This window comes from Delphinapterus leucas, chromosome 3, assembly GCF_059928025.1.
Source record: "Delphinapterus leucas isolate spDelLeu-1000000601 "Yukka" chromosome 3, BTC_Dleu_Yukka2, whole genome shotgun sequence".
NCBI lineage: Eukaryota > Metazoa > Chordata > Mammalia > Artiodactyla > Monodontidae > Delphinapterus > Delphinapterus leucas.
In genome coordinates this window covers 42,617,016-42,642,686 of record NC_143131.1, presented here as the reverse complement: position 1 = coordinate 42,642,686, position 25,671 = coordinate 42,617,016, and the positions used below count along the sequence as shown (strand labels likewise).

Sequence of the window (25,671 nt, the reverse complement as noted above, 5' to 3'; positions counted from 1 at the left end):
TGAGGTCAAATAAATGAAGAAGTTGTAATCACTGAGTAGAGAAAAGCTCTTTAGTGTCGACCAGTGAATATTAAAATTCTATGTTTACTATTAACCCATGGCTGAAATTTCAGAATTGAAATTATAAGTTCTTTGTGTGACTATGTGTCTGTCTACGTAACCTATTAATTCAGAAATGCCTTTACTTCTCATTATGTGTGTGGCTAGTGTTTTTCTACCTCCAGATGGAATTAATGAATTAGATTATAAAATATCTTTAAGGGGCTCTGTTCTGACTGGGTATAGAGAAAATACGTGCTTGTAAAGTGGAATATTCCTAAAATGAGGGAACTGGATTTCTAATACCTTGAATGTGCTAGGTTTAAAAGGTATTCTTATAGGACCTAACAAACATTTAAGAATTTAAATTCAGGTAATATAGGTAAATTTTGGCAAATGGCAAATTGAATTTTTGTTTAATAAAAACAGCTATGTTTTCTCTAATATATCAGTGTTAAATATAACACAAGCATAGATTTTTATTCTACCCGAATACAGTCTTTCTAAACTTATACAACTTTTCTGATCAAATAAGCTAACATTACTTCTTTTCAATGTTTTACAATCCTGCAAAATGTAAATTTGTGTTTATCTACAATGATTAGTTATTCTAACAATTTTATTTCAACACTAATTACATTTTGCAGTATGTCATCTTTAAAATTAATTTCCAGGATCTTTAGGTAACCTAAAACCTTAAATGATATTAATGAATATTTATTAGATACCTAGATAATTTCTACAATAAAATACTCAACAAGATTAGTAAGCAAAAATTTAAATTTATGTACTTTTGCTTCTTTTATATGCTACAGGGAGGCTGTATCTTTGGTTTGTTAATGGACACATTCATTTTTGCCACTTGGATAAGTTGGACTGTCAGGAATGCACACGAAGATGGCTTACTAGGAGGACACGGAATTTGCGTCTCCTCACAACTAGGGCACCTACCAGGCACCGGTGGGTGACCACGGTCACCTAAGGGGACGGGAGGAACCCCCAACGACTGGGTAGGACGTGGGGAGTGAAGGGGGAGGAGAAGTGGAGGGGGGATGGGACTGGCACCCCCTGAGGGGTGGCTTTGGGAGGGGAAGGGATCCCAGCCTGAAGGGGGAAACTGGTGAACCGTTAGGAGGGCAGAGGATCAAAAGGGAGCGTGGCCAGGGTTTCCCCTGCCCACCTGGATCCCCAGGAACCTGTTGAGATCCTGGGCCAAATTCTCTGCCCACCTAGGCCCCCTCCAGCTGCCTGGGTCCTGAGGGAATGGGAGGGAGGTAAGGGGGTGCAAAAGTAAAGGCCGGACCTCTGGGACCGGCACCCCTGAGTGATGGCTGGGGGAGAGAAGGAGTTCCTACACCCAGTGAGACCCACCCACAGTTAGAGGTCCAGTGGCAACGGGGGAGACGCTGGGGGAGATGATGGGGGAGGGGTGCGAAGTAATGGAAGGGAACACAGCCAGGGCTTTCCCTGGCCACTTAGGCATCAGGAAGCCTGTTGGGCTCCTGGGCCTAATCCTCTGCCCTCAGAGCCTCCCTCCTGCTGCACAGAGCCCAAGCCCACCCCTACACCCCCACCCAGGGCCCTACCTCCTAACTCCAGAACTCCACACTCCAGAGGCCCTTCCTTTCCACTTACTGCCTCTCCCCTTCCCAGCAGGTCCTAAGCAGAGGCCCTGCCCCATGCTTAAAAATCGCCCCACCTAGGCCACGCCCCCAGGGCCTTTCCAAGCTATGTGGGTACTGAGCCTAGGCCCTGCCCCACCCTAAACCCTGCCCCTGCCTAAGTTCCACCCCCTGCCTAAGCTCCGCCCTCATAGCCAAGGATTTTTTCTTTTCTTTTTTCTCTATTAGAATGGAGGTCTGTTATACCTTGTTGATTCATAGTTGTTCATTCTTATATATCTTTATTTTTCCTAATCTTTTATTTTTCTAATTTTATTTTATTCTTTATTAATGATCTCTCCTTTTGGCTTGTTCCCCACGCCCCCCCCGCTTTTTGTTGTTCTCTTTTTTTCTGCTGCGGATTTATTTTACCTTATGGCAGTTGTTTCAATTATAGTTTTATTTTTCCTAATATATTTTTTATCTTTCTTATTTTCTTTTTTATTCTTTGATATTGTACTGCTCCTTGTTTCCTTCCCTCCCTCCCTCCTTCCTTCCTTCCTGTTTCTTTTATTTTGCCATGAAGCTTGCGGGATCTTGGTTCCCAGGCCGGACGTAGGGCTTGAGCGCCTTTGGTGGGAGCTCTGAGTCGAAACCACTGGACTAACAGAGAAGCTCAGACCCCAGGGAATATCAGTCAGAGTGAGGCCTCCTGGAAGTCCTCATCTCAGCACTAAGAACCAGCTCTATCTAACTAACTACCTGCAAACTCCAGTGCTGGATGTCTCAGGCCAAACAACCAGTAAGAGAAGAATACAGCACCACCAATCAAAACAAACAAAAAAATTGAAATAACAAAAAAATACGTTACAGACGAATGAGCAAGGTAAAAACCTCCAAGACCAAATAATAAATGAAGACGAAATAGGCAACCTACTTGAAAAAGAATTCAGATTAATGACAGTAAAGATGATCCAAAATCTCAGAAACAGAATGGAGAAAATACAAGAAACAACAAGGATCTAAAAGAACTAAAGAGCAAACAAACAGTGATGAACAACACAATTACAGAAATTAAGAATACTCTAGAAGGAATCAATAACAGAATAAGTGAGTCAGAGAAATGGATAAGTGAGCTGATAGATAAAATGGTGGAAATGACTGCCAGGGAGCAGAATAAAGGAAAAAGAATGAAAATAATTGAACACAATCTCAGAGACCTCTGAGACAGCAGTAAACAGCACCAACATTTCAATTGCAGGGCTCCCAGAAGAAGAAGAGAAAAAGAAAGGGACTGAGAAAATATTTTAAGAGATTATAGTTGAAAACTTCCCTAATATGGGAAAGGAAATAGCCAATCAAGTCCAGGAAGTGCAGACAGTCCCATACAGGATAAAACCAAGGAGAAACACACCAAGACACATATTAATCAAACCATCAAAAATTAAAGAAAAATATTAAAAGCAGTAAGGGAAAAACAACAAATGACATACAACGGACTCCCCATAAGGTTAACAACTGATTTTTCAGCAGAAACTCTGCAAGCCAGAAGGGAGTCGCAGGACATATTTAAACTGATGAAAGGGAAAAACCTACAACCAAGAATACTCCACCCAGGAAAGGTCTCATTCAGATTCGATGGAGAAATTAAAACCTTTACAGATAAGCAAAAGTTAAGAGAATTCAGCACCACCAAACCAGCTCTACAACAAATGCTAAAGGAACTTCTCTAGGCAGGAAACACAAGAGAGAGAAAAGACCTACAATAAAAAACGCAAAACAATTAAGAAAATGGTAATAGGAACATACATATGGATAATTACCTTAAATGTAAATGGATTAAATGCTCCAACCAAAAGACATAGACTGGCTGAATGGATACAAAACAAGACCGTATATATGCTGTCTACAAGAGACCCACTTCAGACCTAGGAACACACACAGACAGACTGAAAGTGAGGGGATGGAAAAAGATATTGCATGCACATGGAAATCAAAAGAAAGCTGGAGTAGCAATTCTCATATCAGACAAATAGACTTTAAAATAAAGACTATTACAAGAGGCTAAGAAGGACACTACATAATGATCAAGGGATCAATCCCAAAAGAAGATATAACAACTGTAAATATTTAATGCACCTAACATAGGAGCACCTCAATACATAAGGCAAATGCTAACAGCCATAAAAGGGGAAATAGAAACACAATATTAGGGGACTGCAACACCCTGCTTTCACCAATGGACAGATAATCCAAAATGAAAATAAATAAGGAAACACAAGCTTTAAATGACACATTAAAAAAGATGGACTTAACTGATATTTATAGGACATTCCATCCAAAAACAACAGAATACACTTTCTTCTCAAGTGCTCATGGAACATTCTCCAGGATAGATCATAGCTTCGGTCACAAATCAAGCCTTGGTAAATTTAAGAAACTTGAAATCAAGTATCTTTTCTGACTACAACACTATGAGACTTGATATCAAATACAAGATAAACACTGTAAAAAAATACAAACACATGGAGGCTAAACAACACACTACTAAATAACCAAGAGATCACTGAGGAAATCAAAGAGGAAATCAAAAAATACCTAGAAACAAATGACAACGAAAACACGATAACCCAAAACTTATCGGATGCAGCAATGGCAGTTCTAAGAGGGAAGTTTATAGCAATACAATCCTACATCAAGAAACAAGAAACATCTCAAATAAACAACCTAACCTTACACCTAAAGAAATTAGAGAAAGAAGAACAGAAAACCTCCAAAGTTAGCAGAAGGAAAAGAAATCATAAAGATCAGATCAGAAATAAATGAAAAAGAAATGAAGGAAACGATAGCAAAGATCAATAAAACTAAAAGTTGGTCCTTTGAGAAGATAAACAAAATTGATAAACCATTAGCCAGACTCATCATGAAAAAAAGGGAGAAGACTCAAATCAATAGAATTAGAAATGAAAAAGGAGAAGTAACAACTGACACTGCAGAAGTACAAAAGATCATGAGAGATTACTACAAGCAACTCTATGCCAATAAAATGGACAACCTGAAAGAAAAGGACACATTCTTAGAAATGTACAACCTGCAAAGACTGAATCAGAAAGAAATAGAAAATATAAACAGACCAATCACAAGCACTGAAATTGAAACTGTGATTAAAAATCTTCCAACAAACAAAAGCCCAGGACCAGATGGCTTCACAGGCGAATTCTATCAAACATTTAGAGAAGAGCTAACACCTATCCTTCTCAAACTCTTCCAAAATATAGCAGAGGGAGGAACACTCCCAAACTCATTCTACAAGGCCACCATCACCCTGATACCAAAACCAGACAAGGATGTCACAAAGAAAGAAAACTACAGGCCAATATTACTGATGAACATAGATGCAAAAATCCTCAACAAAATACTAGCAAACAGAATCCAACAGCACATTAAAAGGATCATACACCATGATCAAGTGGGGTTTATTCCAGGAATGCAAGGATTCTTGAATATATGCAAATGAATCAACGTGATACACCATATTAACAAACTGAAGGAGGAAAACCATATGATCATCTCAATAGATGCAGAGAAAGCTTTCGACAAAATTCAACACCCATTTATGATAAAAACCCTGCAGAAAGTAGGCATTGAGGGAATTTTCCTCAACATAATAAAGGCCATATATGACAAACGCACAGCCAACATCGTCCTCAATAGTAAAAAACTGAAAGCATTTCCACTAAGATCAGGAACAAGACAAGGTTGCCTACTCTCACCACTCTTATTCAACATAGTTTTGGAAGTTTTAGCCACAGCAATCAGAGAAGAAAAGGAAATAAAAGGAATCCAAATCGGAAAAGAAGAAGTAAAGCTGTCACTGTTTGCAGATGACATGATACTATACATAGAGAATCCTAAAGATGCTACCAGAAAACTACTAGAGATAATCAATGAATCTGGTAAAGTAGCAGGATACAAAATTAATGCACAGAAATCTCTGGCATTCCTATACACTAATGATGAAAAATCTGAAAGTGAAATCAAGAAAACACTCCCATTTACCATTGCAAAAAACAGAATAAAATATCTAGGAATAAACCTACCTAAGGAGACAAAAGACCTGTATGCAGAAAATTATAAGACACTGATGAAAGAAATTAAAGATGATACAAATAGATGGAGAGATATACCATGTTCTTGGATTGGAAAAGTGAACATTGTGAAAATGACTCTACTACCCAAGGCAATCTACAGATTCAGTGAAATCCCTATCAAACTACCACTGGCATTTTTTACAGAACTAGAACAAAAAATTTCACAATTTGTATGGAAACACAGCTGACCCCGAATAGCCAAAACAATCTTAAGAAAGAAAAATTGAGCTGGAGGAATCAGGCTTCCGGACTTCAGACTATACTATAAAGCTACAGTAATCAAGACAGTATGGTACTGGCACAAAAACAGAAATACAGATCAATGGAACAGGATAGAAAGCCCAGAGACAAACCCACGCACATATGGGCACCTTATCTCTGATAAAGGAGGCAAGAATATACAATGGAGAAAAGACAGCCTCTTCAATAAGTGGTGCTGGGAAAACTGGACAGCTACATGTAAAAGAATTAAATTAGAATACTTGTAACACCATACACAAAAATAAACTCAAAATGGATTAAAGACCTAAATGTAAGGCCAGACACTCTAAAACTCTCAGAGGAAAACACAGGCAGAACACTCATGACATAAATCACAGCAATATCCTTTTTCACCCACCTCCTAGAGAAATGGAAATAAAAACAAAAATAAACAACTGGGACCTAATGAAACTTAAAAGCTTTTGCACAGCAAAGGAAACCATAAACAAGATGAAAAGACAACTCTCAGAATGGAAGAAAATATTTCAAATGAAGCAGCTGACAAAGGATTGATCTCCAAAATATACAAGCAGCTCATGTAGCTCAATATCAACAAAACAAACAACCCAATCCAAAAATGGGCAGAAGACCTAAATAGACATTTTCCCAAAGATATACAGCTTGTAACAAACACATGAAAAGATGCTCAACATCACTAATCATTAGAGAAATGCAAATCAAAACTACAATGAGGTATCACCCCACACCAGTCAGAATGGCCATCAAAAAATTTACAAACAATAAATGCTGGAGAGGGTGTGGAGAAAAGGGAACCCTCTTGCACTGTTGGAGGGAATTTAAATTGATACAGCCACTATGGAGAACAGTATGGAAGTTCCTTAAAAAACTAAAAACAGAACTACCATATGACCCACTAATCCCACTAATGGGCATATACCTTGAGAATACCATAATTGCAAAAGAGTCATGTACCACAATGTTCACTGCAGCACTATTTACAATAGCCAGGACATGGAAGCAACCTAAGTGTCCATCGACAGATGCATAGATAAAGAAGATGTGGCACATATATAAATGGAATATTACTCAGCCATAAAAAGAAATGAAATTGAGTTATTTGTAGTGAGGTGGATGGACCTAGAGTCTGTCATACAGAGTGAAGTAAGTCAGAAAGAGAAAGACAAATACCGTACGCTAACACATATATATGGAATCTAAAAAAAAAAAACTTGGTTCTGAAGAACCTAGCGACAGGACAGGAATAAAGACGCAGATGTAGAGAATGGACTTGAGGACACAGGGAGGGGGAAGGGTAAGCTGGGACAAAGTGAGAGAGTGGCATGGACATATATACACTACCAAACATAAAACAGCTAGTGGGAAGCAGCCGCATAGCACAGGGAGATCAGCTTGGTGCTCTGTGACCACCTAGAGGGGTGGGATCGGGAGGGTGGGAGAGAGATGCAAGAAGGAGGGGATATGGGGATATATGTATGCATATAGCTGATTCACTTTGTTATACAGCAGAAATTAACACAACACTGTAAAGCAATTATACTCCAAAAGAGATGTTAATAAAAAATGCACACAGTTGTAGAAAGTTGTGTTACGTGTATTAATGACCTTTGCTTGTCTACTAAAATGCTGGTGTTTGAGAGTTTTCAACTTATGTCTATTTTCTCTATGAAATCAAAGTAACTTTCATAGAATTAATATACAGAAATGAAACTCCACTGCGAGTGATGGTGGCAAAGGGTATAACTTTGTATGCAAGGTTATGAGATGTGTTTTTGTTTACCAAGGGGAAAAAAGAATAGTTAGGTCCTAAAGTAAAATGGCTGTTCCAGAATGAGAAAAAGAATTATGAAGGACAAAACCTGAATGGGTACAGAAAGTTATGTAAGATTTGGAAAAAGTAAATTTTATTTGCCTTAGATTACAGTATGTCTGGAAAATAAGTCTGAAAAGCTATGATATGTGTTAAAATCCTTGCAAAGTCTGCTCCATTTTGATGGGCTTGTTTCGTTAGTTTACTGTTTACTGCTTTCACCTACAAAATGAAGGGTTATTCTTTTTGTCTAATCTGCCTAGATTGCAAAGATTCTGTGGCTTAACAGAATAACTTTATATGCTTTATGTTGACTTTAAGTACTTGATGACTTATGTAAGAGCTCAGGTTCTTCACAGTTATGCTAACCTCTATGTTTATAAGTTTAATTGTCACTTTGACATGAGCAGTCAAATACTGTTTCTCAGGCACATGTGATTCTATTTCCTAAATGTTCAAATCTATTGAAAATGTTCTATTTTTGCCTCCCAGAAATCAAATCCTAAATGTAAAATATTCAGCGTATCTTTGCATCTAAAACTGTCTTTGTGATCTTCCACAGGCCCTCTGGGGAATCTCAAAGATGTGTGCTTCCAACTTTGTAAAACGAGAAGTGCTAGAAACAATTAGATTTATTTGATATGTTACTATTGATGAGCTACATTGGAAGAGCTGTCAAGTCAGAAGAGATGCTTAACCATCCTGAGGTTAAATCTGTATGGCTAAAATGTTATTAATGTAAGTATTTCACAAATTGTATGCTATATGCTAAGTATAGAGATTTGTCAATACCCTCACTGTCTATGATAGGTTTTATCTATCTGATCTCTGGTGCTGCTTTGCCTGATATCAGAAAATGGTATAGGTTATCAGTCACAATTTCAGTTAATTTAAAAAACATTAACTTGGCTGCATCTTTACTTCTTTAGTTTAGATCTTTTATCTTCTAGGCCACTATATGTCAATAGGAATCCATACTGCATATCTATGGAGTTTTATTAATATACAGATGTTTAGGACCTACCCTAGACTTATTGGATATTTTTACTTGATATATTTTTTGACATATTCTTACTATATGTTTGGTATAGTCATGGTATATTATGTCTCAGGATTACTTTGTCTTAAGATTTTTTTCTCTGCAAAGAGTATGTTCATCTATTTTCATAAATTAGATGAACAGTCACTGTCTTCTTTGAAAACAGGCTTACCTAATTGTGTACAGATATTTTGCCTGTAACATTTTTTGGAATGCCTTTAAATTGCATTATTCTTGTTATTAACTCCTATCATTTATTTCACTTTTGAAATTTATCTGTAATGTTAACTACATCCATTTTAAGTCTTTAATCATTTACGGAAAGATTGTTAAATTTTACTCTACTGCTTCCCTGACAGTTCTTGCAAATAGCTACAGGCAGAGAGCTTTATCTTCAACAATGAAAGACTGTCTCAAAGCCCTGTGAAGAATATGTATAGGCTTCCGATGGCATCACTTAAACAATTATAAGACCGTATCAGTGGACTCAGTCAAAATTTCCAGAACTCTAGTTAAGAAGCAAATACATTTATGATCCAGTGAAACAAGAATTAGTTATACAGGACTGAAAAAATTGATGAGAGATAATTCTATGGTTTGGAGAATATTTTTGGAGAATATTTTATGGAGAATGGAATATTTTATGGAATACTTATGGAATTTTATGGAATATTTTATGGAGAATATTTTTGATATTGTTTTAACGTTCTATTTTCTGGACATATAGGAAATTCTTTCCCTCTCCTCTTGAGGCATCTATAACTCATTACAATTTAACAGAAACAATGGTTATGCAACCAAGGCCTTACCTGGAATGACATATTTGAGAATGATGCTCATTTACTCAGGTATGACCAGACATTTGTAAGGAACTAAAGTTGACTTTATGGAGGCAATGCTTCCAAAGTCCTTCCATGGCACTAGGGCTTACAAAGTTCCCTAAGGTATTAAGGAACCTTAGGATATTTTGAGGACGCTGAGAAGGGAGGAATTCGCCCAATTTAATAGGTACTGCAGGAGAAATCTGGTGGCAAGTTATTGGCTTGGCTTCTTAGTCTTAAAACGGTTTGAAAAACCCAATTTGAGATTCCTTATGAAATTTTCAGCAAAGCAAACGTAAGAAAGCTTATGTGGTAAAGAGTAGAATATGCCATTCCAAAATATGCCTCTTTGGCAATAAGGATTATCTTGAGCTGGTTATTTTTAAGAAACAGTAAACAGGAAATCTCTGAAAACAGAGAAATTGCCCTTTTCTGAGGGACATTTACATTTATAAGGCAATTTCCATTTGTAAGGTGTCTCCTTCTCTGTAGCAGGAGGAGAAAGGATGACTAAAACTCTAGAAACTTATCAATGGAGGAGGCTTGAACTTAAATCTGCATAACAACCATACCCTTGTTTATGATACTTTGCCTGATAACCTCCCATAACTCACTCCCCACCCAAAATATCTCTTGTCTTTAACTGAAGACCGTATTTAAGGACTAAGAATTAAATTGACATGAGATAGATGAACAGGAGAAAATCAAACAAAAGTTTCATAACATATATACATGGGAGAGACCCAGCAGAAGTAAGTAATTAAAAACTGCCAAAGCCCTCACCTTAAATACCATCCTCAGCTAAAGACAAAAGAGAACACTGAGGATAGGGAAAGTCAATTCTGTGAGATCACCAGGAAAAAAACAGTAAACAAGGGTGAGATTGTTATGCAGATTTAAGTCATTGCCTTCTCCACTGATAAGAGTTTCCGGAGATAAGGTCATCCCCCTCTGTCAGGTACATCAGGGAGATACCCTTACAAATCGATATTTCCCTTATAAATGTAAATGCTTATTACAAAAGGGTAACTCCTACTTTCCTCCAAGTATGCAGTTTCTTAGAAAATAATCAGCTTAAAATAATATGCCAAAGAAACGTATTTTGGGGTGGCAAATTCTGCTCCCCTACAGAGTAAAATAAATCCTTTAACAAGCATTTTATATCTATATGAGAGTCATAATTCTTACTTTTGTTTTGAAAGTCGTCTTTTCTTGTTCGTTTTATTTTTTTGAAAGTTGTTTTTTTAATAATAGGTATATGGATGTGAGGTTGAGACCCTCATTACAAGGTTTAAATTAGGCGGAAATCCAGACCTTGCTGATGGTGTCCACTTCTGGGGTAATTCTACGTTCTGGGCTGCAACTCCAATTATCTCTTTATTTTCCTGAATCCAGAGCCTAACCTGTCTGCTTCCTTAGTTGCTTCCACCTTCTATTACTTCAGAGGTGGGTTTTCCTTCCCAAGAGACCACTACAGCAGTTTCAACGCTTATTCTCTGTCTTCCTATTTCTGAAGGAAACCCTCCTCTATTTTGAGAATTTCAAAGAGTTTTTACAGCTAACAGCAATGAGAAAAACACAGGGGGTAAAATGACATACCAGAGGAAATTCACAAAGTTTCAAATCAGCTCAAATGGGGGTGGGGGGAGCCATTCTGGTCCTATTAGCATGTAAATGGTAGTAGATGCTAGCTTGCTATGGAAATTTTCCACAGCTTCTACCTCCTCTCTCAAGGATGCTTCCTTCTCCTCCCCCACCCTTTGACTCCAACGTGAAACAAGAAAAGACAAAAGCCACATGGGTGAGAAAGGTGGGTCTTTTCTGTACACAAAGAACTAAAATAAGGTTCATCTACATTTCAGAGGAAACCTCAGATAACCTTTCTTTGTAAAAAGAAGAGAGTTTGAAGAGTTCCTCTGGAATATATGCTGTGTTCAAAGTGGGACCTTTAGGATGAGGAGGATGAGGCTCTGGAGTTAAAACCCAAAGACATAGGGGCATTTGTAATTTACTTTGTGTATGTTGGGGGAGGGAGAAGTAAGAGGTGGGAAGCAGGGGGAAAAAGAAGCCATGGGAAAGCATTCAGTCTTTTTTTCTATCCCAATCCCCAGTTCACAGAACCAGCCTTCCACAGGAAGTGAGGAATGGTGAGAAGGGAGACCTAGGCAAAAAAGAGGAGCAGAGAGGTAGTTGCTGGAATTATCAATAGCAGGAAGAAGAAAACTTTTAGTCTTAGAGATGAGGGCATTCTTAGGTAAAAAGATGGACTTACACAATGCCTTATTTGATTAAGAAATTGAAAATAGGTGATTAACATGGGTTTTATGATGTAATATAGGTCTCTTTTAGCTATTTTATTTCACTATTATATGTAATGTAAGAGTTTACACTTATCCTTGATTGATATTGGGTAAGAGTGTCTGAAGAACAGAACTGCATTTCTTTTTTAAAAATTTTTATTTTTTGGTCAAGCAGTGCAGCTTGTGGGATCTTAGTTCCCCAACCAGGGATTGAACCCAGGCCCTTGGCAGTGAAAGTGCTGAGTCCTAACCACTGGACTACCAGGGAATTCCCCACATTTCTTAAGTAATAAAATGTGAACTTTTAAAAATTGGGTAAGTTTTCCTGTTCTTTTTAATATTCACCTAGAATATGTGTATAATGAATGTCTTGTATAGCTTGAAGTATTCTAGATTAGTGCTGTCCAATAGAAACAGAACGTGAACCATACATATGATTTTAAATTATCTAGGAGCAACATTTTTAAAAATGACTAAAAAGAAACAGGTACGCCTTTAATCATTTTTTTTCCTAGCCCAATACATATGTGAAATATTATCATTTTAATATGTAATCAATATAAAAATTAGATATTTAATGCTTTTTTATACTAAGTCGCTGAAATCCAATGTATATTTTACAGTTAACAGCACACCTCAATTCCAACTAAACACATTTCAAGTGTTACACAGCCACGTGTGCCTACCATACTGGACAGTGCACATCTAGATGACTGATTTTTTAAGATCTACCAGCAGCATAGTATCAGAAGAAACACTGGACTTGGAACCTAGAAACTTGGGCCCTATCAGCTGGGAGCTATGTGATGGATACTGGTCTTGTTTTATTAACTTCTCTAGGTCTCAGTATCCTTTAAAAAGAAAAGTTTAGAACAAATAGCATACAGCTTGGAAATAACTCTAAAGTTATGAAATAATCATCTTAAGTACACTGGAATATACTTTAGGGTACTAACTCTTAAACTAAGGATAAGATGCAAATTAACTTCACAGAAAAACGTTTATTGGTTGCATTTTACAAACACACTAAAATATAAGAAATTGCTAATCATTTTACTATAATTTTGTTTCTTCAGGTTTCTACTTAGAGGGAATTAACAGTTCTTCTAAAAGATACAACAAGTAGCCAAATTAATTTAAAGTGATTTAAGGAAAAGTTTAAAACATGATCTGGAGAATAATTTATAACATCACTAAATATACTGTTGAATTTACCAATTTTTATTGAGCATATTAAAAGATGAAGATGAGTGAGACTGGGTGTTTTCCCTGGTAGGTGCTTATAATTCAGTAAGCAGGGTAAAATATTACAGTTTGAGTAAGAGGACTATGCCTTATTAACTAATGATCCCCAGAACCTAGCCACCACTGCTGGCATATGACAGGGTACTCAACATATGTATGACTGAATGCAATACAAAAGAAGTAAAATACGATACCATACTATAAGAGCTGTAAGAAAGGAACAAATCATTGTGGAAGTTAAAAGGAAGAGAGGGCACATCTATTTGGAGGTGGGAGATGGAGGTGGGAAAGGGAAATAAGAAAAGGGATCAGGAAGGAGATAACATTTAAAATGTATTTTGAAGACTAGGTTGGAGCTCACAGGCAGGAAAAAAGAAGAGAAAGGGAACAGAATGAGGAAGAGGTTATAGAAGGAAGAAACTAAAGCAGGCTTGGGGATAAGGGCAGGAAGAAGAGCTGAGGCATAGTAATATAAAGTTAGGTTAGTACTTGAGTGATAATTCAAGTTCTTCACAATATAAGCACTAACTTATCAATTGAGAAAAGTGTATCTATTAAGCACAGGCCTTTTGAAGTGTCTGAATAAAGAATATTTTGGATTTATAAAAATGTCAGGGAATAAAGGGTCTCAGTATTGAGGGAATACATATAATTGTTTACATGAGGGGTCAGGCAATATTTTCTGTAAGTGGCCAAGTAGAAAATATTTTTAGACTTTGGGAGCCATAAGGTCTCTATTACAACTATTTAATTCTACTATTATAGCTGAAAAGAGGTCATAGACACTACATGAATGAACATACCTGTGTTCAAATAAAACTTACCCCCTTATAAGTATGTGGCCTTGTTAATGTTATAATATCTCTAAACCCTCAACTTCCTTGAACTGTAAAATGAGAATAACTGTTCATAGAGTTGTAGTAAGAATTTAAATTAGAATGAAAAGCACTTAGCATAGTGACTAGCTCATGACTTGGTGTTTATGAATGTTAGCTTTATGTTATGATGATACCCATTAACTAAGTCTGATATATAGGCATTAAAAATGTTTTCTAGAAAGCAGCGGAATCTGTAAATCTTGTTCTTCATTGTACTGATTCTCTACAGTACAATCTTTTGTGTCAACGGAAGTGATGGTCATGACTTTTTTAGAAAACCATTTAAAAGTAAGGGAAATTAGAAAACGAAGGAGGAGATGAAAGGTAGATTGTTTATTTTCAGAACAGTTCCCTTCGTGTACAAATTATCTTTTTTTTGTATGGTAGTTTTACCCTAACCTCCTATTTCTAGACATCATTGAAAGGCAAACTAATGCTCATAACTGGATTGCCAGATTTTACTATCAACACAGAATTATCTATATCAACAAAAACAAATGTTTCCTTCTAGAGCATATGATGAATAAGGCACTGGGTTAGACAGTAAAGAAATAAAGATATATATGAGCTGGTTCATGGGCTTGACATTCTTAAGTCTATAGTTTTTTATCATTACTCAAATCCAACTTATTTTAAAGATGAAGAAACATGTTTATCAATGGCTATAGTGAAACATGACTTGCTCAAGCTCTCCTGTGGGGCAATTACAGAATGAGAATCCTAGTTTCTAGCCTCTTAATCCAATAGTCTTTCATGTTAGTGCTTCTGAACCATTTCTTTTCATTGCCTTAACCTACCAGAACACTGGTTCACGTAACCTTCAATAGCACTAGCTTACAACAAAATGATGTTTGGTGTGGAGGGGAAGCGGGCATCCGTTTGTATGCCCCCCACCACTATGCACCTACCCAAGAGAGCAAAATCAGAATAGAGGGCATGCTGGGCAATTTGGAAAAGATCCTCCACCCCATGATTCTGTACCATTTCAATGGTGTTTGTTTAGACTTGCTGCCACGATAGCTGCAGAAACAGGACTTATCTATGCTAAATGTTAAATAAATGAGGAATGAGGAATAATCATTGAGGACTTCCCCAGGAGATGAAAGTGGCTTCAAATTCTTGAGTAGAGGAAAATATTTTGGAAAGTCAATAATTTCACCACATAGCAAGTGTCCATTATATAGGTTTTGTGTTATGTTGCTTTGTTTCCAGTATGTACCTAACTCTTGCTACATTGTAGGTTAGAATTCCTGATCCACTGTTTTTCTGTTTTTGTTTTTTTAATTTTATCTTGGCCGTGCCACATGGCTTGTGGGATCTCAGCTCCCCAACCAGAGACTGAACCCGAGCCACAGCAGTGAAAGTGCCAAATCCTAACCACTCAACCACCAGGGAACTCGCCTGATCCACTGGTAGCTTACAGTTTTATAAGGTAATCCTCTAAACTTTTTCAAGTTTTACTGTCTATTGACTTTGATAATGTTCCTCAATTTTCATTCTGGTGTTGGGGGTAGAAATCAGAATGGAAAGGCACTTGATTTTAACTTGGTTAGTTCACACCTGCAAATCACATGGCAACTATAGTCAGGCAGTCCTTGTGCCCACTCAGAGACTAGTCAGCAATAAGAGTTTAATTAGATTTCCTGTCATTAAACTCACAGTACGGACATTTTTGAAGTGTCAGACATGAAATACAGTAGGCTGCAAAGATGAAAAACATTAATAGGACTGTTGCTGATAAGCTGTATTACAGTTTAATTTAAAAAAGAGCAATGTAAATGTTAAATCATAATAATATTTTAAAGACTATAACCACTTTGAGAACAAATATGTAATTCAGAAATTTGGAAATTGCCAAGAAAGTATTAATAAGGAATTATACTTAAATCTTTTTTTTAATTTCAAAAGTCTACTACTAATAAAATAAACTGATATACTATTACATACTTACTTAACTATGTTCTAAGCACTTTAATTAACCCATTCAATCCTCACAACAATTTCCATTGTACTTCCATTTCCTCCTGTACAGAGTCAAACAGCGATCCGACATGGATTCAAACCCAGGCAGTTTGGCTTTAGACTCTTAATCATAAGGTATATAATATGAACTTAGGATGAAAAGAAAATATTTCAGATAATAATAACCTTTACAGTGCTTTCACGTTTATATCAAATGTTAGATAATGCTAATAATCTTTTACACTTATATATTGCCTTATAGTAATAACATACTTAAATGGACAGTATGTCATTCAAACAGATAGCTAAATTAGATACAAATTCAATTTGACCAACTAGGACAACAGAATGCATTGGATACAAATGCACAGTACTGCATTAAAATCCAAGAGAAACAGCAGAAATAACAGATGGAGAGGGAGGTAAGGAACAGGACTAATAGTTACCAAACGTCTATTATGTATCAAGTACTGGATAAGTACACCTTAAGATAAGTACCATTATTTCAACAACGAAGAAACATTAAGTCCATGATGAAATTAATCCAAAATCATGTAGCTTCACGTGGCATAATAAGGATTAGAATTCAGAATGGTCTGCCTCCAAAGCCTCCTTTCACTACTGTGTTGCATGGCTTAACAGCAGGAAATGAGAAAAAAAGACATTCTGTATTTTTGCTGAAAGCAAGACCAAAATAGGCCAATAGTTTTAGGTGGCTACAGTAGTTTTGAGGTATAATATACTCTGAGGCTGTATTAATATAATTGTAGACATGAGATTATGCTTGGTACTAGGCCCAACATATCAATAAAAGTGGCAAATGTAGACATTTAGGCTTACATGAAATTTTAGAGGAAGTATGATAATGATAACTATTTTCAAATAATTGAAAAGCTATTAGGTAAAGTAACAGACATGAGATTTTGGCTCAAAGTAAGAAAATAATAACCAGATGTCAAAACTGGAATAGGCTGCCTTATGAGATGTTTAATTGGAGTTTAAAAACCTAATGTTAATGATTTTGCAGAGGAATTCATAAGCAAGATAGGAATTAGACAAGTAGCTTTATTCCCTGTCTCTACTTCAAATTTAGAGCAGTTTGACTTATATGTTACATGTGCATTTTACTTTTAGATTTTTTTTTGGAGGGGTATGTTCTCATGTTGTAAAAACCACTGGATTAGATACATTGAGAGATTTCATTCAACTTAATGCCAGTTAGGGATATAGAATCTGATTAAGGTTAAGAACATAAAATCATATCGATTTTATTTGTCAAAGCAAAACAAAAACAAACCAAACTTACCATTTTTTTCTGCAAAGGCAATTGCGTCGTCTTTAGTACTGAAAGCTAGAACCATGTTGGACAATGGATCAGCCCTGTAAGAAACAATTTTTTCCAGGATTTAACATTAACCTCTGGCTGAAAATTACTTATTTTAAATCATTTCTTTAAAACTGTTAAATGTTTGAATATGTTTTTCTGTGTTAAATTTGATTTTTCTAACATGTATTGTCAAATTAAAAAATTTAAAATTGCAGAGATATTCAGCAATCTTTAATCTCAAATAAAATCATTTATTAAACTTAAAAAAAAACTAGAGGAGAATGAGAATCCTCTTAGGTTTTTCTTTAAACCTTACAAATTCATCAAAATGAGAAGGAACGTGGCCAAAATGGTGGACTAGGAAGACCCTGAGCTCACCTCTCACACACACCAAAATTACAACTATTTACACAGCAACTATTGAGAAAAACTGGAATCTAGTGGAAAAGATCTTCTATAACTAAAGATATAAAGAAGGAACCACAATGAGACAGGTGGGAGAGGGAGACCCCTACCCACGGTGGGCTACCCACAAAGAGAAGGATAATTACAATTGTAGAGGTTCTGCCCAAGGAGCAATGGGTCTAAGCCCCACATTGGGCTCCCAAGCCCAGGGATCCTGCACTGGGAAGACGAGCCCCCAGAACGTTTGGCTTTAGCCAATGGGCCTTACTTTCAGGAGACCCAGAGGGCTGTGGGAAGTAGAGACTAACTCTTAAAAGGTACACACAAAATCTCACATACTTTGGGACCCAGGGCAGAAGAGTAATTTGAAGGCAGCCTGGGTCAGACTCACCTGCTTATCTTTGAGAGTCTCCAGAAGAGGCAGGAGGCAACTGTAGCCTGGAGACGTAGAAAACTGGCAACAGCCATTTTGGGGAGCTCATTCTACCACGAGGACAGTGGCAAGTGCCATTTTGGAACACTCCCAATAGCTTATTACCACTGGAACCCACAAGGCTGTAGGCACCAATTGTGAGGTGCCTCAGGCCAAGCAATTAATAGGGTGGGAACACAGCTCTACCCACCAGCAGGCAGGCTGCCTTAAGAACTTCTGAGCCCATAGTGACCCGGGGACACAGCCCTCTCCACCAGAGGGCCCTGCAGCCAGAGACCCCAGGACCACAGCAGACCCTCAGCCTGCCATAGAGGACCCAGCCTACCCACCAACAGGCAGCAGCCCTGGGACCCCATAGGCCCTGGCTCTGTGGACCATCAGGACACCACCAGCTCTGAGACACCATGGATCGTGGATCCCTCACAATCCCTCACCTCCCTCAGCTGTCCTGGTACCACCCAGCAGTGGACAACAGCAGTTCAGCAGGAACCCCCAGGATTCTGTAGCCAGAGATCCCAGGACCCAGCTCTGCCTACCAGTGAGCCGGGACTAGCCCCAGAACCCCTTGGCCTTGGCGCCACTAACCATTCGTTTGACACCAGCTCTAGGACCCCTGGACCCTGCAGCAAGAGACCACAGGACTTAGCTTCATGCAACAGTGGGAGGAAATTAGCCCCGGAACCAGACCCTGTCCACCAGCAGGTGGTCCCAATCCCAGGACCACTGCAGCCCCACAGCCTGCTTTATCCAGGATCCAGCCAACACACCAGGAGGTTGACACCAGAACTGAGACATCTTGGACTACTAAACCAGCTGACCTGGAGTCCAGCGCCACGCACCATGAGGCCAGCACTAGTGTTAGGACACCACAGAACCCACAGCCAGCCATGTCAGGAAATGACCCCACCGACCAGTAGGCTGACACTAGATCCAGGAACCCAGCTCTGCCAACTAGGGAGCCAGCACTAGCCCTGTGACACCCTGGGTTTCCGCAGCCAGCCTCCTCCACACGAGGTAAGGCCTAGCAAACAACTGGACCAGGGGCCAGCCACATCTATCTGACTGCCCACAGTAGTCAACCTGCCACAACAGAAGGACCCATGCAGCCCACACAAGCGGCACCCTTAGCGCATATAGCTTTGGTGACAAGAGGGGAGTGTGCTGCTAGGACACATAGGACATCTACAAAAGGCCACTTCTTGAATGTTGGGAAACAAAACTAACCTGCCAGATACATAGAAATAAAAAGGGCAAATCAGGCAAAATGAGGCAAGAAAATCAGTTCCAAACGAGGGAACAAGATAAAACACCAGAAGAACTAAGTGAAGTGGAGATACCCAATAAAGTGTTAAAAGTAACGATTATAAAGATCAAAAAAATCAGGATAAAAATGGATGACACAGTGAGAAGTTTAACAAAAAGAAGATATAAAGAAGAACCAAACACAGTTGAAGAATACAGTGACTGAAATAAAAAGTATACTAGAAGGAATCAACAGATGATGCAGAGTAATGAGTAAGTGAGCTGGAAGTCAGGAGTAGTGGAAGTCACTGAAGCTAAAAAAAAAAAGAATAAAAAGAAATGAGGACAGATTAAGAGACCTCCGGGACAACATCAAGCATACGAACATTTGCATTATAGGGGTCCTAGAAGAAGAAAGGAGAAAAAAAGGGGTAGAGAACATATTTGAAAACATAATAGTTGAAATCTCTAACCTGGGAAAAAGAAACAGACATCCAGGTCCAGGAAGCACAGCAAGTCCCAAATAAGATCACCCCAAAGAGGACCAGAGCAAGACACATTGTAATTAAAATGGCAATAATTACAGATAGAGAATATTAAAATTTAAGAGGGAAAAGCAACAAGTTACTTACAAGGGAACTCCCCATAAGGCTACCAGCTGACTTCTCAGTGGTAACTCTGCAGGCCAGAAGGGAATGGCATAATATATTTTAAATAATACAAGTAAAAAAACCTACAAACAAAAATACTCTACCCAGCAAGGCTTTCATTCAGATTTGGTGGAGAAATCAAAAGTTTTACAGACAAGCAAAAGCTAAGAGATTAGCACCACCAAATCAGCTTTACAGGAAATGTTAAAGGTAGTAAATCAACCATGTAGAAAGCTACTTGGAAGATTAAAAGTCAAAAGTAGTAAAATCATATATGTCCTCATAAGCAGTTAAAAGATACACATAACAAAGATGTAAAATATGATGTCAAAAACTGTATTCTTAGGGGGAAGGGAGTAAAAATACAGGGATGTTAAAATGAGTTTGAAATTAAGAAAGCAACTTAAAATAATCACACACAAACATATAAATTGCTATATATAAACCTAATGGTAACCACAAACCAAAAATCTATAATAATACACAAAAAAGAGAAAGTAATCCAAATATAACACTAAAGATAGTCATCAAATCCCAAGGGAAGAGAACAAAATAAAAAGGAACAAAAACTATAAAACAACCCAAAACAATTAACAAAATGGCAATAAGTATATACCTATCAATAATTACTTTAAATGTAAATGCTCCCTCCAATCAAAAAGACACAGAATAGCTGAATGGATATAAAAACAAGCCTCATATATATGCTGCCTACAGGAGACTCACTTTGGACCTAAAGACACACTGAAAGTAAGGTGATGGAAAAAGGTACTCTTTGAAAATGGAAATGAAAAGAAAGCTGGGGTAGCAATACTTATATTAAAGCAACAACAACAAAACAGAGTTTAAAACAAAGACTGCAACAAGAGACAGAGAAGGACATTACATAATGATCAAGGCATCAATCCAAGAAGGAAATATATAACAATTGTAAATATATATGCACCCAACATAGGAGCACCTAAATACATAAGCAAAATTAACAGACATAAAGGAAGAAATTGACAGTAACACAATAATAGAAGGGGACTTTAACACTCCTTCTATCAATGAACAGATCATCCAGACAGAAAATCAATAAGGAAATACTGGCCTTAAATGACAAGACAAACGGCCTTAAAAGTTATACATTTGTATAAATCTATCTATCTATCTATCTATATACACAACAACATTCCAAACACAAGCAACAGAATACAAATTCTTCTGAAGTGCACATGGAACATTCTCCAGAATAGATCACATGCTAGGCCACAAAACAAGTCTCAGTAAACTTCAGAAAACTGAAATCATATCAGTCATCTTTTCCAACCAAAACACTATGAGACTAGAAATTAACTACAAGAAAAAAGCTGCAGGGCTTCCCTAGTGGCGCAGTGGTTGAGAGTCCCCCTGCTGATGCAGGGGACACGGGTTCGTGCCCCGGTCTGGGAGGATCCGACATGCCGCGGAGCGGCTGGGCCTGTGAGCCGTGGCCGCTGAGCCTGCGCATCCGGAGCCTGTGCTCCGCAACGGGAGAGGCCACAACAGTGAGAGGCCCGCGTAACACACACACACACACACACACACAAAAAGCTGCAAAAAACCAAACACATGGAGGTTAAACAATATGCTACTAAACAATGATCCAAAATCTACAGGATGCAGCAAAAGCCACTCCAAGAGATAAGTTTAAGGTGATACAAGCCAAACTTAGGAAACAAGAAAAATCTCAACAACCTCACCTTATACCTAAAGGAACTAGAAAAAGAACAAATAAAACCCAGCGTTAGTAGAGGAAAGAAATCATAAAGATGATAGCAGAAATAAATGACAGAAACTAAAAAAAAATACAGAAGATCAACAAAACTAAGAGCTGATTCTTTGAAAAGATAAACAGAACTGATAAACCTTTAGCCAGACTCAGCAAGAAACAAAGAGGGCCCAAATCAACAAAATTAGAAATGAAAAAGGAGAAGTTACAGGCTGCACCAGAGAAACACAAGGAATCATAAGAGATTACTATGAACAACTATATGCCAATAAAATGGACAATCTACAAGAAACAGACAAATTCCTAGAAATGTACACTCTCCTAAGACTGAACCAGAAAGATATAGAAAATATAAACAGACCAATTACCAGTGATGAAATTGAATCAGTAATTTAAAAACTCCCAACAAAAGGAAGCCCAGGACCAGATGGCTTCACAGTTTAATTCTACCAAACATTTAGAGAAGTTAACACTTACCCTTGTCAAACTATTTCAAAAAATTGCAGAGGGAAGAGCACTTCTGAACTCATTCTACAAGGTCAGCATCTTCCTGATACCAAAACTAGACAAAGATATCACACACAAAAAAGGAAACTACAGGCCAATATCACTGATGAACAGATGTAAAAATCTTCAACAAAATACTGGCAAAGCAAATTCAACAACACATTAAAAGGTTCATCCACCATGATCAAATGGGATTTTTCCCAGTGACGCAAGGATGATTTAATATCTGCAAATCAATCAATGTGATACACCACATTAACAAACTGAAGAATAAGAACCATATGATCATCTCAATAGATGCAGAAAAAGCTTCTGATAAAATCCAACATCCATTTATGTTAAAAACTCTCCACAAAGTGGGTTCAGAGGGAACATACCTCAACATAGTAAAGGCCACATATGATAAGCCCAGAGCTAACATTACAGTCAATGGTGAAAAGCTGAAAGTATTCCCTCTAAGATTAGCAACAAGTCAAGGATGCCCCCTCTCACCACCTGTATTCAATATAGTACTGAAACTCCTAGCTATAGCAATCAGACAAGAAGGAATAAAAAGAATTCAAAGTGAAAAAAGAAGTAAAACTTTCACTGTTTTGCAGATGACACGATACCACATACAGAAAATCCTAAAGACACCACCAAAAAACTACAAGAGCTCATTAATGAATTTGGTAAACTTGCAGGATACAAAATTAATATACAGAAATCTGTTGCATTTCTATACACTAATTATCAGAAAGGGAAATTAAGAAAAAAACCCATTTATCATTGCATCAAAAAGAATAAAATACCTAGAAATAAATCTAACAAAAGAGGTAAAAAACCTGGACTTGAAAAACTGTAAGACTCTGATGAAAGAAACTGAAGACGACAACGAACAGATGGAAAGATATACCATGTTTATGGACTGGAAGAATTAATATTGTTAAAATGATCATACTACTCAAGGCAATGTACAGACTCAATGTAATCGCTATTAAAATACCAATGGCATTTTCACAAAACTAGAACAGATAATTCTAAAATCTGTATGGAAACACAAAAGATCCTAAATAGCCAAAGCAATCTTGAGAAAGAACAGAGCTGGAGGTATCATGCTCTCTGACTTCAGATTTTTCTACAAAGCTACAGTAATCAAAACAGTATGGTACTGACATAAAAACAGACACATAGATCAATGGAACAGACTACAGAACCCTGAAATAAACCCCATGCACTAATGGCCAATCAATCTATGACAAATGAGGTAAGAGTATACAATGGAGAAAAAACAGTCTTTTCAACAAATGGTGCCAGGAAAATTGGACAGCTACATGTAAAAGAATGGGATTAGAACATTTCCTCACACCATATATAAAAATAAACACAAAATAGATTAAAGACCTGAATGTAAGACGAGGAGCCATAAAACTAGAAGAAAACATAGGCAGAACACTCTTTGACATAATTCATAGCAATACTCTTTTAGATCTGTCTCCTAGGGCAAAGGAAACAAAAGCAAAAGTAAACCAATGGTACCTAATCAGATTAAAGGCTTTTGCACAGCAAAGGAAAAAAAAAAAAAAAAAACACTGACAAAATGAAAAGATAACCTACTGAATAGAAGAAAATATTTGCAAATGATATGACTGATATAGCTAAAATAAACAGCTCATACAACTCAATGTCAAAAAAAACAACCTATCAAAAATATACAGAAGACCTGAATAGATATTTTTCCAAAGACATACATACAGATGGCCAATAGCCACATGAAAAGATGTTAAATATTCCTAATTATTATAGAAATGTAAATCAACACCACAGTGTGATATCACCTCATACCTGTCAGAATGGCTGTCATCAAAAGGCCACAATAACAAACATTAGCAGGGATGTGGAGAAAAGGGAACCCTTGTGCACTGATGGTGGGATTGTAAATTGGTGCAGTCACTATTGAAAACAGTATGGAGGTTCTTCAAAAAAACTAAAAATACAACTACCATATGACCCAGCAATTCCACTTCTGGGCATATATCCAGAAAAAAACAAAAACACTAATTTGAAAAGATACATGCACCCCAAAGTCCACAGCAGCATTATTTACAGTTGCCAAGATATGGAAGCAACCTAAATGTCCATCAACAGATGAATGGATAAAGATGATGTGGTATTCATATGCAATGGAATACTACTCAGCCACAAAAAAAGAATGAAATTTTGCCGTTTACAACAACATGGATAGACCCAGGGGTATTATGCTTAGTGAAATAAATCAGACAGAGAAAGACAAATACATATTTATGTTATCCCTTATATGTGGAATCTAAAAAAATAAAACAAATGAATAAATATAACAAAACAGAAACAGACTCATAGACAACAAACTAGTGGTTCCCAGTGCGGAGAGGGAAGAGGGAGTAAGATAGAGGTAGAGGAGTAAGAGGTACAAGCTACTATGTACTAAATATATAAGCTGCAAGGATATATTGTAGGGACTTCCCTGGTGGTCCAGTGGTTAAGAATCCACCTGCCAATGCAGGGGACATAGGTTGGATCCCTGGTCCAGGAAGATCCCACAGGCCGCAGAGCAACTAACCCTGTGCACCACAACTACTGAGCCTGTGCTCTAGAGCCCACGAGCTGCAACTACTGAGCCCATGCACCACAGCTACTGAAGCCCACAAGCTCTAGAGCCCACTACTGAGTCTGCAACTACTGAGCCTGCATGCTGCAACTAATGAAGCCCACGTGCCTAGAGTCTGTGCTCTGCAGCAAGAGAAGCCACAGCAATGAGAAGCCTGCACACTGCAAGGAAGAATAGCCCCCACTCACCACAACTAGAGAAAGCACCCTCACAGGTACGAAGACCTAGCGCCACCATAAATAAATAAATACATACATACATACACACATACATAATTTTAAAAAAGGATATATTGTAGAGCACAGGAAATATAGCCAATATTTTATAATAACTTTAAATGGAGTATAAGCTGTAAAATTTTGAATCACTATGCTGTACACCTGAAACTAATAGAATATTGTACATCAACTATACCTCAATTTAAAAAATCTAGTATCAGGAAAACTGCTGAGTACAACAGTTACTACTACTATCATTACTGCCTCCCTGCCCCAAATAGATGGCAACAACACCTACTCTTCTTAATGAACCTTCATCATTATGGAGAATACTCTTTAGAATACATCATACTGACAATATGAAACAAAACAGAAGTTTTCAGCTTTCGGCCACTTAAAAAAAATAATGCTCTAAGATCTGACA

General features: G+C 37.5%; 1 protein-coding gene and 1 long non-coding RNA gene across 2 annotated transcripts in view; one reads left to right on the top strand and one right to left on the bottom strand.

Annotated features, from left to right (window-relative positions):
• Window positions 1-25,671, bottom strand: part of NDUFS4 (NADH:ubiquinone oxidoreductase subunit S4) — a 119,790-nt gene that overhangs the window by 8,390 nt on the left and 85,729 nt on the right. Inside the window, exon 4 of the mRNA XM_022597655.2 lies at window positions 17,393-17,466. Coding sequence (XP_022453363.1) covers window positions 17,393-17,466 — 74 coding nt within the window. The remainder of the gene's footprint in view (window positions 1-17,392; window positions 17,467-25,671) is intronic.
• Window positions 5,813-25,671, top strand: part of LOC111186781 (uncharacterized) — a 41,662-nt gene continuing 21,803 nt past the window's right edge. The window contains exon 1 of the long non-coding RNA XR_002647965.3: window positions 5,813-15,556. This is a non-coding gene — a long non-coding RNA (uncharacterized LOC111186781). The remainder of the gene's footprint in view (window positions 15,557-25,671) is intronic.